We start from the raw sequence: 18,761 nt of genomic DNA on the forward strand, positions 1-18,761 counted from the left end.
TCAAAATTGCGCGCCACCAGTTTCTGTAAACAATTTTGAACTGTAACTAACATCCATGTTTCCTTCAACATCCGTACCCCAATGGATCTACGAGGTGTTCATCAATTTCCGAGGAAAAGACACTCGTAGCTATTTCGTTTCTCATCTCTATGCTGCACTCTCAAATGCTGGAATTAACACTTTTCTTGACGATCAGAATCTTGAAAAAGGAAAGGAACTTGGACCAGAATTATTTCGAGCAATTCGAGGCTCTCAGATATTCATCGTTGTGTTCTCAGAAGACTACGTTCACTCAAGTTGGTGTCTTGATGAACTCGAACAAATCATGAAATTCCGCAGAGATAGGGATCGACTTATTATGCCTGTATTTTACGGTGGTATTACCCCTTCGTATATACGTGGCTATGCTATGGATACTTTTGGAGAAGCTGTCAATACAAGTAGCAGAACAAATAATTTGGAAAATCCACGAAAGAAAGCACCCATCGGTGCTTCAAATTTGAGTGGTGCGAAGGAAAATCCACGAAAGAAAGAACCCGTTGGTGCTTCAAATTTGAGTAGTGTGAAGGAAAATCCACGAAAGGAAGCACTCATTGATGCTTCGAATTTGTCTGGTTGGGATATGAGTAATTACTGGTAAATGTCTTCTTTTTCTCTTCTTTTTTATAACTTGATTTCAATTAGGTCACTTGGAAGTATACATACAGAGTGTTTGAACTTGATTAAGGGTGCGTTAGTATACTTGATTGGAAATTATTGAGAAATGTGGTTGGCCTAACTCAACCCTACAAAACCGATTTGTAGGGTGAGAATTTCCCCACTTATAAGAACATGTTTAGTCTATATATTGTACACTGTGAGACTCTTAACACCTTATCACGCCTAGTACTTGACATCTGGAACGTGAAAATAAATGGTGGGTGACCCAATAGTGGAAACCTAATAATAGGTGGTCCACAAAATCTTAAACGAGTCTTTTGATACCATGTTAAAAAATGTGGTTGTGCCTAACTTAACCTTACAAAACCGGATAGTAGTGTGATAATTGCCCCCACTTATGAGGACATGTTCAAACCATATATTGTCCGATGTAAGACTCTTAACAATTAAGTCAAATGACACTTCATCATTAGCCGCACTATGTTTTAAGCTTCTAATCTATCATTATTTATGATCTTTGTCTTTTGAAAAATATTTATATTTGCAGTAATGAAAGCAGTGTTGTGAAGGAAATTGTTGAGCATGTTTTGAAAAAGCTAGACAAAATTTTTTTACCTATCCCAGATTTTCCAGTTGGACTAGAATCCCGTGCGGAACAGTTGATTTGGTTTTTAAGACAGAATACAAGAGGAGTACGTTTAGTAGGGATTTGGGGAATGGGGGGCATTGGCAAAAGCACCATTGCCAAAGTCATCTACAATAATCTTTGCTATGAATTTGAAGATCGAAGCTTCCTTGCTAATATTAGAGAACTTTGGGAAAAAGATAAGGGCCAAAAGGATTTACAAGAACAACTTCTTTCAAATATCCTAACAAGAAAGATAAAGGTGCCTAATGTTGAGATGGGAAAAGCTATTATCAATGAACGACTTCGCGCGAAACGGGCACTTGTTGTACTTGATGATGTGAGTACTATGAAGCAACTAAATGCACTATGTGGAAATCGAAATGAGATTGGTCCAGGAAGTATAATAATTATCACAACAAGAGATGTGCATCTACTTGACATCCTTGGAGTTGACTTTATTTATGAAGTGGAGGAATTGAATGCACGCGAGTCCCTTGAGCTTTTCAGTTGGCATGCGTTTAGGGAGGTGTGTCCAACTGAAGGTTTCCTTAGCCTCTCAGGAGATGTAGTTTCCTATTGTGGTGGACTGCCACTAGCTCTTGAAGTCCTTGGATCATACTTGTGCAAGAGGAGAAAACAAGACTGGCGGAGTGTATTATCAAAGCTAGAAAAGATACCCAATGATCAAATACATGAGAAACTAAAAATAAGCTTCGATGGTTTAGAGGATCGTATGGAAAAAGATATATTTCTTGATGTGTGTTGTTTCTTTATCGGTAAAGACAAAGCTTATGTTACAGAGATACTAAATGGTTGTGGACTTCATGCTGATATTGGAATAACCGTGCTGATAGAAAGAAGCCTCATAAAAGTTGAAAAGAATAATAAGCTTGGAATGCATGCTTTGCTACGAGACATGGGAAGAGAAATTGTGCGTGAAAGTTCACCTGAAGATCCTGGTGAACGTAGTCGATTGTGGTATCATGAAGATGTAGTTAATGTATTAACTGACCATACGGTAAGAATTTCTTAACACTGCATTTTGATTTTATTTTATCATCTTTGACAATCTTTAAAGATATAAAAGCTATGTTTGTTTTTGAAATGTTTCTTATTTTTCCCATCAATTGTAGAAAAATAGTGGGATTCATTATGTCACTAGTGTTTGTCATTGTTAAAGATGCAGTATTAAAAAAACAACTTAGGCTTAGGCGTTCCTATCTATTTCTTTGAACATTAGGTTTTTTTGTCCATGTTAAAAATCTAATACAAATTTCTGTTCATGTGTCATCATGTAACGACTCAAGTTGTAGTTGTTGCTTTTTGGTTACCAAACAACAAATTAAGGTTTCCTTTTTAATTTATTTTTCTATGGTCTTTCTTTGTGTTGCAGGGAACAAAAGCCATTGAAGGATTGGTTATGAAGTTGCAAGGGACCAGGAGTGTTTGCTTTGATACTATTGCTTTTGAGAAAATGAAGAGATTGAGATTGTTGCAACTTGATCATGTACAACTCATAGGAGATTATGAGTGTTTTCCGAAGCACCTAAAGTGGATTTCTTGGCACAGATTTCCTTTAAAATTCATGCCAGAAAACTTTTATCAGAAAAATCTAGTGGCGATGGACTTAAAACACAGTAAGCTTACACAAGTTTGGAAGAATCCTCAGGTACATGTCACCGGAGATTTTCCTTTTAAAATCAATGGTTAATGGATATTGTTATTTTTGCCACTGTCATTTTGCATCTTATCCTCTAATTTTTATTTAAAAAAAAAATGTTTTCTTGTAGTTGATGGAGGGACTGAAGATCCTAAATCTCAGTCATTCGAAGTACTTAAAAAGTACCCCTGACTTTTCAAATTTACCGAACCTTGAAAAGCTCATTATGAAGGATTGTCAAAGTTTGTCCAAGGTGCACTCGTCTATTGGAGATCTTAAGAATCTTCTTCTGATAAATTTGAAGGACTGTACAAGCCTAAGCAATCTCCCTAGAGAGATTTATCGATTGACATCAGTGAAAACTCTCATCCTTTCCGGTTGTTCAAAGATTGACAAGTTGGAAGAAGACATGGGGCAGATGGAATCCTTGACAACACTGATTGCGAAAGATACATCTGTAAAAGAAGTTCCCATTTCAATACTAAGATTAAAAAGTATTGGATATATATCCCTATGTGGATATGAAGGATTATCGCACGATGTGTTTCCATGTCTCATTAGGTCATGGATGTCACCAACAATGAATTCCTTATCACACATTCCTCCTTTTGGTGGTATGTCAATGTCTCTTGTTTCCCTGAACATAGAGACTAATAATTTGGATTCGGTCTATCAATCAGAGTTACTTAGCAGCTGTGCAAAACTAAGAAGTGTTTCGGTACAATGTGACTCGAAGATTCAACTCAAACAAGAATTCAGAAGTCTTCTCGTTGAGCTATATGATGCAGGTCTTACTGAACCGGGAACATCACATGCATCAAACATTTCGGAGCTTTCCTTGCGATCTCTTTTGATTCGAATTGGAAGTTGCCACATCGTCATCGATACTCTTGAAAAGAGCTTATCACAGGTTCCTTCTTTATCCTCCCACCTTTACTGATCCATTATAGTGTTTTCTTCTTCTTTTTCTACATATCATTGCTGTTTAACTTTAACTTCTATATCTACTTATTACAAGTTTTTAGCTTATTCATACACATAAAACATTCTTAACTTTAGAAGGATAGTTGAATAACTATTAAAATTATACACGGGTTTAGCCCTTTAGATATTGTAGGAGAAAAAGGAACAAAATAGTAAAATTATAGCTTTTGTTGATGTGAATGATATAATGAATCTTCTTACAACATACTGCAAACTACTAGCTCAACAATTCTTGTTGAAGTATTTTTAGTATATAACTACAATCTAACAAAAATCAGGTAACTAGATAATTTTGACACAACAAACAGAAGAAAATTTCCATTTGCATAGCATAATTAGAATTACATATATAACTAAGCATATGTTCATGTTACAGAGTTTGGCAACCAATTGTAATGATTCATTCCTTCCGGGTGGCAATTATCCTTCTTGGTTAGCCTATAGAGGTGAAGGACCTTCAGTACACTTTCAAGTTCCCGAGGATGCTGATTGTGGGATGAACGGAATAACTTTATGTGTTCTTTATTCATCAACACCTGAAAACCTCGCAACTGAATGTTTCACTAGTGTCTTGATTATTAATTACACAAAATTCACTATCCATATTTACAAAGGAGACACGGTAATATCGTTTAATGATGAAGATTGGCAAAGCGTGAAATCAAATTTAGGAGTTGGTGACAATGTGGAGATTTTTGTAGCTATTGGAAAAGGATGGATTGTTAGAAAGACTGCTGTCTATCTAATATATAACCTGTCAAATGCTATGGAAACTGAACCATCTAGTGAAGCAGAAATCGAGCCGCTACATAAAGTGGAAGTGCAACCATCACCTAATGTGAAGACAGAGCCATCATCACCTAATGTGAAGTCAGAGCCATCATCTGAAGAGGAAGTTCAAACACCACCTGATGTGAAAATGGAACCATCGCGTGTGGTAAAACATGAACCGTTGCCGAAGAAAAATAGAAATTATTTTACAAAACTTGCAAAAGAGTGGGAGAATGTTTATGCTTGAACCAGAATTGAGATCTCAGCAATTTTTTTTTTTTGTGCAAGCCTATTGTCCTAAATTGTAACTCTCTTGAGATCCCCGCCGCAATTCAATCACATGAATATGGTCGTTTGGTTAAAACTCGGTTGATAAAATTGATAACTAATTCTAGTCATTTGTTTGAGTTTTATAAAATGTTTTAGTTAAACATTAAGAATTAAGAATAGAAAGCATATTCTGTTTTCAAGCACCATTGAGTCAATAGTTATCCCTAGACTAAAGACACAAGAATTCTAAAACTCAAATATTCAAAGATTAAACTTCCATTCAAACAATGAAATCATAAATCATTCACATCGTTAAGCAAAGAGATAAGAATACAACTTTTAAATATTAATTCAAATAGATGAATAATATAGAATGATGACCTTTATTTTATAATGGAGTTGTGCATATTTATATACAAGAGAGAATCTTTTAGAATAAAAATAAAAAGTTCCCAACTCATGACTTCTTTCCTATCTAAGTAGGAATCCATAATGGTAGGCTCAATGTTTTTTTACAGTACCATTGCTAATGCTCTGAAGAGAAAATGATTGATTGAAATAAAATGTTGATAAGATCAATGAGAGAACTTGTAGACAAACATGTATCTGTAACAACTTTTACTGTGATAGCTGACTTGTTGGAAAGCGAAAAGGAACAATATTACCTGGTTTCGTTGGATCAGTTTCCTTGTAAACATTTTTATGTGTAGTGCACTATTTTGGCTCTATAAATGCCACGAAATTTCCATTTTCTTTGCATAATTAGACTTATATATATAACTAAGGATGTTCATGATACAGGGATTGGCAGCCAATTCTAGTGATTCTTTTCTACCTGGAGACAATTATCCTTCTTGGTTAGCCTATACATGCGAAGGACCTTCCATAATTTTTCAAGTGCCAGAGGATAATGAATGTTGCATAATGGGAATAACTTTATGTGTTCTTTATTCATCAACACCTGGAAACCAAGCAACCGAATGTCTCACTAGTATCTTGATCATTAATTACACAAAATTCACTATTCAGATTTACAAGCGAGACACAATAATGTCGTTTAATGATGATGATTGGCAAGGTGTCATATCAAATTTAGGAGTTGGTGACAATGTGAAGATTTTTGTAGCTATTGGGCATGGATTGAATGTTAAGGAGATGGTTGTCTATCTAATATATGGTCAGTCAACTACTGCTATGGAAGTTGAGCCAATACTTGAAGTGGAAGTGCAACTATTACGTGATATGAAAACTGAGCCATCACCTGGGGTGGAAGCCCAATCATCACCAAATATAAAAACGGAGTCATCACCCATAGTGGAAGAACAACCATCACCTGATGTGAAAACGGAGTCATCACGTAGGGTGGAAGCGCAACCATCACCTGGTGTGAAAACGGAATCATCACCTAGAGTGGAAGTGCAACCATCACCTGATGTGAAAACAGAGTCATCACCTAGAGTGGAAGCGCAACCATCACCTGATGTGAATACAGAGTCATCACCAAAGCCAAATGAAAAAATCTTTATAAGACTCACCAAGAGAGTAGGAAAATGTTTATGCTTGAACCCAAATTGAGATCTCAAGAATATTTTATTGGCATGCCTTTGTCCTAACATGGTATTCCCCTGTATGTTTTTCGTAATATTATTATGGGAGGCAGGACGGACAATGGTTATGTTTTATATATACACATGAGATCTATGAAGTTCTGTTTGTTTCAATTAATGTAGCTCTGAAAATTTTGTTGAAAATATAGTAGGATCTTTATATTTATTTAATAGGATTATTGTAGTGTCATATAATGTAAATGTAAATGGAGATAATGTTTCATATATTTATTTTGAATAATTGAATTTACTGCCTTCAGTTTTTTTTAAACTGACTCTAGCATGTAGTTAAAACTCATTTTCACAATAGTATGTCTCTGTTCTCTCATTCAACTAGACCATGTGTGATGCTATAAACACTCCTTATAATTTGACTTTTTTTTGTTAGTGTTTTTATTGTAGATGTAAGGATAAATATGGATGAAACACATTTGATAAGATTTAGGGACAAAGTGAAAATTTCCAACGTTGGTGCAGAAGCACTCTAAGATCATAGATAGAGTTACATACATCCAAATGCATTAATATTGGTCTTGTTAAGATGAACAAAATATCTACAACTTTAATGAGTGAGTCATGTCTGAATCAATCTACAAGATGGTGTGGTGTCTACTACAAGTTGATAACATGATGCTATACGTGACAGCTTAACCTTCCGGTGATTTTTTGTTTTAATAAAAAGTTCTAAATGTCTAAGTCAAATGATTTCAAATGAAGACTCAAAAGAGTGGAAAACTCAAGCATACACACAATCATCAGATGTTATGTGCTGGGGCGCAATTAACAAATTTCCTGGCTGCCATAGTTGCTCTGGGGTGCACATGACATGCGTGTGCGCATCTACATCACCCACATTCAAATTTTCAATTTTCATACTTTGGACATGAAAATATGTGTCTTTAGTCTAGAAATAGTGATTGATATTTGGAAACAATATATACTAACTATTTTAAATGCTCATTCTTAATTTTAGTTGCGTAAGTAATTAGAATTTTAAATAAGATTAGAAGTTCTTTTAACTCAAGGAATTATGATTAGAATATGTTAGAAAATTTAATAACAACTCAATAGATAAATTCATAACTAATTCTAGTCATTTGCTTAAGGTTGAAATCAACTCTACTTCATCCATAACATCCTTATCATCAATTCTATATTTTGCATCTTGATTTAATTTTAATTTTAATTTTAATTTTCATTATTGTTATTTTATTTTTGAATTGATAATCAACACAATTTTTTAGTTCGACATCTAATACTTTACTATTTTATTAGTTGTGATGATCCAATATACTTATTGAGTTCTAATAAATAATGCAGGCAAGAATGTACCTTTAGTTCTAATTCTCTAATAGAAAGGAAGACCGGAAATTAAGTTATTTTAAGCTCTGTAGTACCGACATCTCTAAAAAGACGTGTCTGATAGTATCAGTGTCCGAAAACGACATCAACACTAGTTATTACATTTAATTTATTTATTTTTTCAAATTATTATCAATGTCGATTTTCAATGTCTGTGTCATGTTTCTAGTGTCAATGCTTCATAGATCTTAAGAGTGTAATTCTTAACATGAATACACCCTCTTACTAATAGTCTTAGTTATAAAATGTATTATTTAATAACTTGAATTCATCTGACCTAGACTCATTAATTTCCTTGGTCAAAGCAAGCACTGTTCTATAGCAGGGTCTCTTCAAGGCTACCAAGTATTGGTAGAGATGATGATGAAGATGACATTTTCCAAAATGAGTGAATACATGGCATGTGATTTAATGTGGATGACATCCAAGACCAAAGGTGAGAAGAAAATCAGGATCCCGCGATCAATCACATTAATGGCCAAGCAAGCATTGTACATTCTCCCTAGTCTCTCCCTGAAATATATTACAAAACATACAAGAGAGTTCCATATAGAACAGAGTGCATGTCCAATATATAATTGGTAACATCTCAATTATGGTTCGAGAATAAACATTCTATCACTTTTATTGCTATTGTTATAAAGGAAATTCTTTTTGTCTTCGATAATGGTTCATTCTTGACAAAAAGTGATGATTCCGTTTTCACATTAGGTGATGGTTGTAGTTCCTCTTCAGCTGATGGTCCCGTTTTCACATCAGGTGATGGTTGTGTTTCCACTTGAATTGTTGGCTCAATTTCCATAGTAGTTGACTGACCATATATTAGATAGACAGCCGTCTCCTTTACGGCCAATCCATGCCCAATAGCTACAAAAATCTCCACATTGTCACCAACTCCTAAATTTGATTTCATGCTTTGCCAATCTTCATCATTAAACGACATTACTGTGTCTCCTTTGTAAATATGGATAGTGAATTTTGTGTAATTAATAATCAAGAGACTAGTGAAACATTCAGATGTCAGTTTTTCTCGTGTTGATGAATGAAGAACACATAGAGTTATGCCCTTCATTACAAAATCAGTATCCTCGGGAACTTGAAATTTTACCGAAGGTCCTTCACCCCTATAGGCTAACCAAGAAGGATAATTGTCTTCCAGAAAGAAAGAAATGCCATTGGTTGCCAATCTCTGTATCATGAGCATATGCTTAGTTATTTAAGTAATTCTAATTATGCTATGCAATGGACATTTTCTACCATTTATTGAGTCAAAGTAGTGTACTATACCGAAAAATATATACAAGGAAACTGATCGAATGAAAACAAGCACAATATGTTCCTTTTATGTAGTTCCTTTCCACTTTCCCACAACTCATCTATCACTGAAACAATTGTAATAACATATATAAGTTTGTCAACAAACTCTCTGGGTGGTGGGTTCTACTTTCTGTGTACAAAATATTTTTCATCAACTAGCTCTACTTGCACATTACTATTACTTGTATATCCTTCATTGAAGAGTGTCTCATAGTATACATGGCCTAGTATCAACATCTAAGAAATGAATAGTATTTTTTTCAATTATCTAAAATAATTTGTCTATTTTGTTCCTATTTTCTTCCATCTAAGTCTAAAGGACTAAGCACGTGTATAACTTAAATTGTTATTCAGTTGTCCTTCTATAGTTAAGAATGTATGATAGGTATGAAAACCTAAAAAAATGTGATACATGTAGATATTAACAAATAAATGTAATAAAGATAAAGTTAAAGAGCAATGATATGTAGACAGAGAAGAAAAAAAATAATATAATGGATCAGTAAAGGTGGGAGGATAGAGAAGGAACCTGTGAAAAGCTCTTTTCAAGAGTATCAATGACAATGTCGCAACTTCCAATTCCAATCAAAAGTGATCTCAAGGAAAGACCTGAAATTTGTGATGCATCTGATGTTCCCAGTTCAGTAAGACCTGCACCATATAGATCATCAAGAAGTCTTACGAATTCTCGTTTCAGTTGAATTTCTGAGTCACATTGTATCGAAACACTTCTTAATTTTGAACAGCTGCTAAGTATTTCTGGTTGATAGACCAAACCCGAATTATTAGTCTCTATGTTCAGGGAAACAAGAGACATTGACATACCACCAAAAGGAGGAATGTGTGATAAGGAATTCATTGTTGGTGACATCCAAGACATAATGAGAGATGGAAAAATATCACGCGATAATCCTTCATATCCACAAAGGGATATATATCCAATACTTTTTAATCTTAGTATTGAATAGGGAACTTCTTTTACAGATGTATCTTTTGCAATCAGTGTTGTCAAGGATTCCATCTGCCCCATGTCTTCTTCCAACTTGTTAATCTTTGAACAGCCAGAGAGGATGAGAGTTTTCACTGACGTCAATTGATATATCTCTCTTGGAAGATTGCTAAGGCTTGTACAATCCTTCAAATTTATCAGAAGGAGATTCTTGAGATCTCCAATGGATGAGTGCACCTCGGACAAACTTTGACAATCCTTCATAACGAGTTTTTCTAGGTTTGGTAATTTTGAAAAGTCAGGGGTGCTTTTTAAGTACTTGGAATGACTGAGATTGATAATTTTTAGCTTCAGCAACAACTGCAAGAAAATAATTGTTTAAAAGAAAATTAGATATTCAAGATTTGGTACCATTGAAAAGTCAAGAGTGTTTATCAAGTACATTGAATGACTAAGATTTCGGATCTTCAGTCCCTCTATCAACTACAACAAGAAAATAGATGTTTTAAATAAAAATTAGAGGATAAGATGCAAAATGAACAATGGAAAAAGTAACCATTCCCATTGGCCATGATTATAAAAGGAAAATATCTAGTGATAATGTACCTGAGGCTTCTTCCAAACTTGTATAAGATTACTGCATTTTAATTCCATAACAACTAGATTTTTTTGATAAAAGTTTTCTGGTGCGTATTTTAAAGGAAATCCTTGCCAAGAAAGCCATTTCAGGTTCTTTGGAAAACATTCATAATCTCCAATGAATTGTACATTATCAAGTTGCAACAACCTCATCCTCTTCATTTTCTCAAAAGCAATAGTATCAAAGCAAACATTACTGGTCCCTTGCAATTTCATAACTAATCCTTCAATGGCTTTTGTCCCCTGTGACACAAAAAAGACCATAAAATAGAAAGGAACGCTTAATTTGTTGTTTGGTAACCAAAAAGCAACAAGTACAGCTTGAGTTGTTACACGAAGTATTAAATATAATCATATATAAAATGACGCGGTTCTCATTGACGAACTTCTCTAAGGTGATTCTACATGAAGATACATGCATGGAAATTAATATTAGATTTTTAACGTGGACCAAAAACCTAAGGTACAAAGAAATAGATAGGAATACCTAAGCCTAAGTTGTAGGAGAAGAGACCTACAGAAAAATTATTTTTTATATTGCATCCTTAACAAGGACAAACACTTGTGAGATAGTGAATCCCACTATTTTCAGTCAATTGATGGGAAAAGTAAAAAAAAAACATTTAAAAACATAGTGAAAGATGATAAAAAATCAAAATGCAGTGTAAAGAAATTCTTACGGTACGGTTGGTTAATACATCAACTACATCCTCATGACACCACAATCGACTACGCTTCTCAGGCTCCTCGGGTGAACTTTCACGAACAATTTCTCTTCCCATGTCTCGTAGCAAGGAATGCATTCCAAGCTTACTATTCTTTTCAACTTTTATGAGGCATCTTTCTATCAGCACTGTTATTCCAATATCAGCATGAAGTCCACAACCATTTAGTATATCTGTAACATAAGCTTTATCCTTACCAATAAAGAAACAACACACATCAAGAAATATATCCTTTTCCATGTGATCCTCTAAACCATCGAAGCTTATTTTTAGTTTCTCATGAATTTGATCATTGGGTATCTTTTCTAGCTTTGATAATACACTCTGCCAGTCTTGTTTTCTTCTATTGAACAAGTAAGACCCAAGGACTTCAAGAGCTAGTGGCAGTCCACCACAGTAGGAAACTACACCTCCTGAGAGACTAAGGAATCCTTTAGTTGGACTTGCCTTCTTAAACGCATGCCAACTGAAAAGCTCAAGGGACTCGTGGTTATTCAATTTCTTTACTTTATAAATAAAGTCAACTCCAAGGATATTAAGTAAACGCACATCTCTTGTTGTGATGATTATTATACTTCCAGGACCAATTCCATTTCGATTTCCGCATAGTGCATTTAATTGCTCACGCATGCTCACATCATCAAGTACAACAAGTGCCTGTTTTGTGCAGAGTCGTTCGTTGATCATAGCTTTTCCCCACTCAACACTATGCACCTCTATCTTTCTTGTTAAGATATCTGAAAGAAGTTGTTCTTGTAAATTGTTTGGGCCCCTATCTTTCTCCCAACGTTCTCTAATATTAGCAAGGAAGCATCGATCTTCAAATTCATAACAAAGGTTATTGTAGATGACTTTGGCAATGGTGCTTTTGCCAATCCCCCCCATTCCCCAAATCCCCACCAAACAAACTCCTCTTGTATTCTGTCTTAAAAATTGAATCAACTGATCCGCACGGGATTCTAGTCCAACTGGAAAATCTGGGATAGGTAAGCATTTTTTGTCTAGTTTTATCAAAACTTGGCCAACAATTTCCTTCACAACACTGCTTTCATTGCTGCAATAATAAATATTTTTCAAAAAATAAAGGACATATAAGTAATGAAAGATTAGAAGCTTGAAACATAGTACTGCTAAAACTGGCATATGACTCAATTTCCAATCATGTAAACTAACACTGTTAATCAAGTTCAAATACTTTGTATTTTGTATGTACACTTCCAATTTGCAAGTAACCTATTAGAAATAAAGTTATAAAAAGAAGAAGACATTTACCTATAATTATTCATATCCCAACCAGCCAAATTCGAAGCATCAATGAGTGCTTTCTTTCGAGAACTTTCATCCACATCACTGCTTTGAATATTGCAACAAAAAATATTTCAAAAAACAAAAAAAATGAATAATTATAGGTAAATAATTAAAACTAATAAACATTTTCCTAACGTCCTTTCAATTGTTAATTTTACCAAACATTATAAAAACTTATTCATATAACCTATCATTTACCTGTTACTCATACCCCAATTAAACAAAGTCCAAGGAGTGTTAAGTGTTATCTTTGGTGGACTTTCCAAGTTATTTGTGTTGCTATTTCCATGGAGAGCTTCTCCAAAAGTATCCCTAGCATAGTCACGTATATACGAAGGGGTAATACCACCGTGAAATACAGGCATAATGACTCGATCCTTATGTGTGTGAAATTTCATGATTTGTGAGAGTTCATCAAGACACCAACTTGAGTGAATGTAGTTTTCCGAGAAAACAATGATGAATATCTGAGAACCTTGAATTGCTCGCAGTAACTCTGGTCCAAGTTCCTTTCCCTTTTGAAGATTCTCATCGTCGAGAAAAGTGTTGACTCCAGCATTTGAGAGTGCTGCATAAAGATGAGAAACGAAATTGCTGCGAGTGTCTTTTCCCCGGAAATTGATGAACACCTCGTAGATCCATTGAGGTCTAGATGTTGAAGAAAACATGGATTTGTTATTATGAGACAAGAGAGAAGATGAATGATTACAGAAGACTCAGTCTATGGATATGAATCATTAAAGCATTTAAAGTCAATGTTCCATACTGTTCAGAATTGCTTAAAGAAATGGGTAGTGCAATTTTGACTAACTACTAGGATAATTTAAAACTACAAGTGGGTTCCTAGTCACCTGATTAGGTTTCTTTAGCTACTCTGTCTTCACATGTCTTGCCAAATCTGAGTTTCTTTTTTAACAAAATAAATAAACAACATGAAGTGAAAACTAACTTTTTAGTGACTTTTTTTACTAGAAACCTCTAATTCAACTCATTCAAAATTCTTACAAAGTCGTTAAAGAACTGGGCAAGTAGTGATCGTATAATTGAACTCGACTGTTTTATTTTGGAGGCAACGCAGTAGTTTTATTGCTTTGTATAATTTTGGACAGTGCTGTGAAACGTTTTAAAGGGAGTGACCAAGTCCACGACTCGATCCGATAATTTTGTCTGTGGCTGAATTTTTGAAAACCGTGAAACAACACTAACTTTAACAGAATCCCATACCTGGCAGCATATGTAAATCATTATCTCCATTTACATGATATGACACTACAATAATCTTATGACATTAATATGAAGATCCTACCGTATTGTCAACAAATTTTTCAAAATTACATTAATTGGATCAAACAATGCCTCAAAGATCCCCCATCAGTGTACGTAAAATATAAGCATAGTTCGTCCTCCCTCTAAAAATAATATTACAAATAAACTTACAAGGGAATCCTATGTTAGGACAAAGGCATGCCAATAAAAAATTGCTTGAGTCTCAAGTTTGGTTCAAGAATAGACATTTCCCTATTCTCTTTGCGAGTCTTATAAAGATATTTTCATTTGGCTTTGGTAATGTCTCCATTTTCACATCAGGTGATGGTTGCACTTCCACTCTAGGTGATGGTTCCACTTCCACTCTAGGTGATGGCTCCGCCATCATATTAGGTGATGGCTCCGCCATCATATTAGGTGATGGTTGCGTTTTCCCTCTAGGTAATGGCTCCGTTTTCGCATCAAGCGATGGTTGCACTTCCACTTCAATTGTTGGCTCAACTTTCATAGCAGTTGACTGACCATAAATTAGATAGACAGCCGTCTCCTTAACAATCAATCCATGCTCAATAGCTACAAAAATCTTCACATTGTCACCAACTCCTAAATTTGATATGACACCTTGCCAATCTTCGTCATTAAACGACATTACCGTGTCTCGCTTGTATATCTGGATAGTGAATTTTGTGTAATTAATGATCAGGATACTAGTGAGACATTCAGTTGTCAGGTTCTCAGGTGTTGATGAATAAACAACACATAAAGTTATTCCCTTCATTCCACAATCAGCATCCTGAGGAACTTGAAATTGTATTGAAGGTCCTTCACCTCTATAGGCTAACCAAGAAGGATAATTGTCACCCGGAAGAAAAGAATCATTAGAATTGGCTGCCAATCCCTGCATCATGAACATATGATTATGCTGAGCAAATGGAAATTTTGTGCCATTTTTAATAGGGTCAAAAATAGTGTAGTACACATAAAAATGGACACAATGAAACTGAATCAATGAAACCAGGATACATTTTTTTCCAACAAGTGAGCTTTCACAATTACAACACAATCGTAACAGATATATGTTTTTCTACAAGTTCTCTCTCGGTTCAATGACCTTATCAACATTTTAGAAAATACCTTTAGTATATTCAAATTAATTACTTTCGCTTTTCGCTTTAGAGTATTAGAAATGGTACTGTTGTCAATTATGTATAAATATTAGTAAAAGTGAAAGGATAGATAAGGAACTTGTGATAAGCTCTTCTCAAGAGTATCTTTGACTATTTCGGAACTTCCCATTCTAATCACAAGTGATCTCAAGGAATGATTTGAGGTGTTTGATCCCTGTGATGTTGTTTCCAACTTAATAAAATTCACATCATATAGATCATTGACAAACTTTTGTAACTCTTGAGTTAGTTGATTCTTTGAATGACATTGAACCCAAACACATCTAAGTTTTGAAAGGATGGTAAGCATTGGTGAGTGATAGGCCATATTATTACTCTCCACATCCAAGGAAACAAGAGACAATGAATTGCTCCCAAATGGAGAAACACGGGGTAGGGAAGTTCTGGTTGGTAAAATCCAAGACTGAATGAGACATGGAAAAACATCGCGTGAAAATCCTTCATATCCGCATAGCGATATAAATCCGATACTTTTTGATCTTACAATTGAAAAAGGGACTTGTTTGACACCAGTATTTGCTGCAATTAGAGTTGTCAAGGATTCCATTTGCAATATATCTTCTTCCAATTTGTCAATCTTTGAACAACCAGAAAGAATGAGAGTTTTTACTGATATCAATTGATAGATCTCTATAGGGAGATTGGCAAGACTAGTACAATTCTTCAAATTTATGAGATGAATCTTCTTGAGATCCCCAATGGAATGGTGTACCTCAGATAAACTTTGACAATCCTTCATAATGAGCTTTTCTAGATTTGGTAATTTTGAAAAGTTAGGCGTGCTTTTCAAGTACTTGGAATGACTCAGATCGAGAACTTTTAGCTTCTCCAACAACTACAAGAAAATGAGAAATGAGAAAGTGTCAAGAAATCTTCTTGTCATCAACTTTTGAGCTTTAAAAGAAAGTAGTACTTTACCTTGGTCTCCTGCCAAACTTGTTTAACATTGCTATATTTTAATTCAAAAACGACTAGATTTCCCTGATCAAAGTCATTCGGTATAAATTTAAAGGAAGATTGTTTCCAATCAACCCATCTCAGTTGTTTGGAAATTAATCCATAATCTCCTTTAAGGTCAACACCATCAAGTTTTAAAAGCCTCAGCTTTTTCATTTCTTGGAAAGCATTAGTGCTGAAGTGAATTCTTCCTGTTTGTTGCACCCTCAAAATCAATCCTTCAATTGTTTGTGTTCCCTGCAATGTGAATGCAAACCATGCATCAAAACTAGTCTAGAAACAAACAAAGAGTCATATGATCTTAATAAGATTATAGATGATGTTCAAAAGTTCTTACAGTATTATTTGACAAAACATCCAGCACATCCTCACGAAACCACAATCGACTATGCTTTGCAGGCTCTTTTTCTGAGCTTTCGCCAACAATTGCTCTTCCCATGTCTCGTAGCAAATCATGCATTTGAAGCTTGTTATTCTTTTCTACTTTTACGAGGCTGCGTTCTATGAGGATAGCTATTCCAATATCAGCATGAAGTCCACAGCCATCAAGTATATCTGTAACAGCAACTCTGCTCTTTCCAATGAAGAAGCAGCATATGTCAAGAAATATATCCTTTTCCTTATAATCTTCTAAACCATCGTAGCTGATTCTCAATTTCTGTTGCACTTGATCGTTGGGAATTTTCTCTAATTTTGATAGTGCGCTTTTCCATTCTTCTTCCGTCCTCTCAGACAAGTAAGATCCAAGGACCTCAGGAGCCAGAGGCAATCCTCCACAATAAGCAACTACATTTCTAGAGAGTTCACTAAAATCTTTTCTAGGACTTGGTTGTCGAAAAGCATGCCAGCTGAAAAGTTCAAGGGACTGATTGTCATCCAGTTCCGTCATTGTGAAGACATGGCCAGCACTAAGTGATTTCAGAAGGCGTACATCTCTAGTTGTAATAATCACTACACTTCCCGAACCAAAGAACTTACGATTTCCACAGAGGGCTTTTAATTTCTCCGACTTGGTCACATCATCGAGTACGACGAAAGCCTTTTTCCCTCGAAGTCTTGTCTGTATCTTAGCTATCCCCGACGCAACGTTACGTATCTTGGCCTCTATTTTGAGGAGATCTGAAAGAAGCTGTTCTTGTAAATGAATAATTCCTCTAGTATCATTTTCACAAATCTCTCGTATACTTTCAATGAAACATGTTCTACCCTCAAATTTACGATGGATTCGGTTGTAGATAGCTTTGGCCGTAGTTGTTTTGCCCGAACCACCCATTCCCCATATCCCTATCATACAGGCTTTGCTTGATTGATCATCAATAAACTTGGTCATATTTTGCACACGGGATTCCAATCCAATCGGAAATTCAGTAATAGACAACAATGAGACATCTATTTTTGTCAAAATGTCCTCAACAATTTTCTTCACTAGTTCACCTTCACTGTTTCAGTATTAATAATAATAATAGTCATAAAGACAAAGAATGAGCATGAGTTATGAATTATACTGACATGATAATCTCAAAGAAATGTTGATTACTTGATTACCTGAATCGACTCGAATCCCAACCAGATAGATTAGCAACTTCAGTGAGTGCAGTCCTCCACTTGTCCAACAGATGTTCTTTTTTTCTTGCAGTGAATTTCAACGAGTCTCCAAAACTACCACTCGGTCTACGGACAGAAGATGGATCAACACGGTAAAATACCGGTATAACGAACCGGCCATAATTTTTGCGGCATTCCATGATATGCACCAATTCATTAAGACACCAGCTAGATTCTGTGTAGTAAACTGAAATAACAACAACAGATATGTGAGAGGCTTCTATTGCCCTCTTCAATTCTGGTCCAAGCTCCTCTCCCTTTCTAAGATTCTTGTCATCAATAAAAGTGTTAATTCCTGCGTTTGAGAGTGCAGCAAATAGATGAGAAACGAACGTGTCACGAGTATCATTTCCTCTGAAATTTATGAACACATCGTAGGAGAAAGACATTGTTTCAATGGATTTTCAATCAAGTCAACGACTATACAAGATCACAAATGCAGAACAATGAGTAATAATATCCTTTCTTAAATACTCCGTTACTACTATTTTATTTAGGTGGACCAATCAACGTTAACCATGTGTTAGTCTATTTAGTATTTACTTTGATGTTACTCTGAAAAGATATTAGTAAGATATCTGTAGTCACTTTTTTACTCTACTCATCTTTGAGCCTTCCACAGGAGCCTAGTTGAAGCTTTATTCCTATATTCAGTTCTCGAAGCTTTAGATGAACCTTCTGGACGAGGTTAGTTGAGTTCCTCTGACGAGGCTTAGTTGAGTTTTTCAAACGATACTTAGTTGAGTTCCTCAGGTGAGATTTAGTTGAGTCTTCTTGATGAGATTTAGTTGAGCCTCTCATGCGAGACTTAGTTGAGCTTTCTTGATAAGACTTAGTTAAGTCTTCTTCACAAGACTTAGTTGAGT

The 18,761-nt window shown here is 35.1% G+C and overlaps 3 protein-coding genes across 3 annotated transcripts; 2 read left to right on the forward strand and 1 right to left on the reverse strand.

Annotated features, from left to right (window-relative positions):
- Positions 1-55: 55 nt before the first annotated feature.
- LOC131619915 (toll/interleukin-1 receptor-like protein) lies at positions 56-640 on the forward strand. The gene has a single exon (XM_058890953.1). The coding sequence runs from the start codon at positions 56-58 to the stop codon at positions 638-640; it is 585 nt and encodes a 194-aa protein (XP_058746936.1).
- Positions 641-763: 123 nt separating this feature from the next.
- Positions 764-6,606, forward strand: LOC131619916 (disease resistance protein RUN1-like). The gene is made up of 5 exons (XM_058890954.1): positions 764-768; positions 1,208-2,306; positions 2,682-2,957; positions 3,079-3,858; positions 5,775-6,606. The coding sequence occupies exons 1-5, from the start codon at positions 764-766 to the stop codon at positions 6,546-6,548; spliced, it is 2,934 nt and encodes a 977-aa protein (XP_058746937.1). The 3' UTR covers positions 6,549-6,606.
- A 1,773-nt stretch (positions 6,607-8,379) lies between these two features.
- Positions 8,380-18,318, reverse strand: LOC131619917 (uncharacterized). The gene is made up of 11 exons (XM_058890955.1): positions 17,836-18,318; positions 16,628-17,729; positions 16,252-16,527; positions 15,392-16,168; positions 14,375-15,044; positions 13,079-13,595; positions 12,845-12,925; positions 11,528-12,626; positions 10,815-11,090; positions 9,789-10,568; positions 8,380-9,131 (listed from the first exon to the last, which is right to left on the reverse strand). Exons 1-11 carry the CDS (start codon positions 18,282-18,284, stop codon positions 8,532-8,534), a joined length of 6,627 nt encoding a protein of 2,208 aa, XP_058746938.1. The 5' UTR covers positions 18,285-18,318; the 3' UTR covers positions 8,380-8,531.
- Between the last annotated feature and the right edge of the window lie 443 nt (positions 18,319-18,761).

Source organism: Vicia villosa, linkage group LG7 (genome assembly GCF_029867415.1).
Source record: "Vicia villosa cultivar HV-30 ecotype Madison, WI linkage group LG7, Vvil1.0, whole genome shotgun sequence".
In the NCBI taxonomy this organism is placed as follows: Eukaryota; Viridiplantae; Streptophyta; class Magnoliopsida; order Fabales; family Fabaceae; genus Vicia; species Vicia villosa.

Coding starts and splice junctions, on each gene's coding strand:
- LOC131619915 (XM_058890953.1), top strand. CDS start 56: ATGTTTCCTTCAACATCCGTACCCCAATGGATCTACGAGGTGTTCATC.
- LOC131619916 (XM_058890954.1), top strand. Junction 2,958..3,078: donor AAGTTTGGAAGAATCCTCAG/GTACATGTCACC, acceptor GTTTTCTTGTAG/TTGATGGAGGGACTGAAGAT. Junction 3,859..5,774: donor TTGAAAAGAGCTTATCACAG/GTTCCTTCTTTA, acceptor TTCATGATACAG/GGATTGGCAGCCAATTCTAG.
- LOC131619917 (XM_058890955.1), bottom strand. CDS start 18,284: ATGTCTTTCTCCTACGATGTGTTCATAAATTTCAGAGGAAATGATACT. Junction 12,926..13,078: donor AATTGGGGTATGAGTAACAG/GTAAATGATAGG, acceptor CAATATTCAAAG/CAGTGATGTGGATGAAAGTT. Junction 12,627..12,844: donor TGGGATATGAATAATTATAG/GTAAATGTCTTC, acceptor TTATTATTGCAG/CAATGAAAGCAGTGTTGTGA.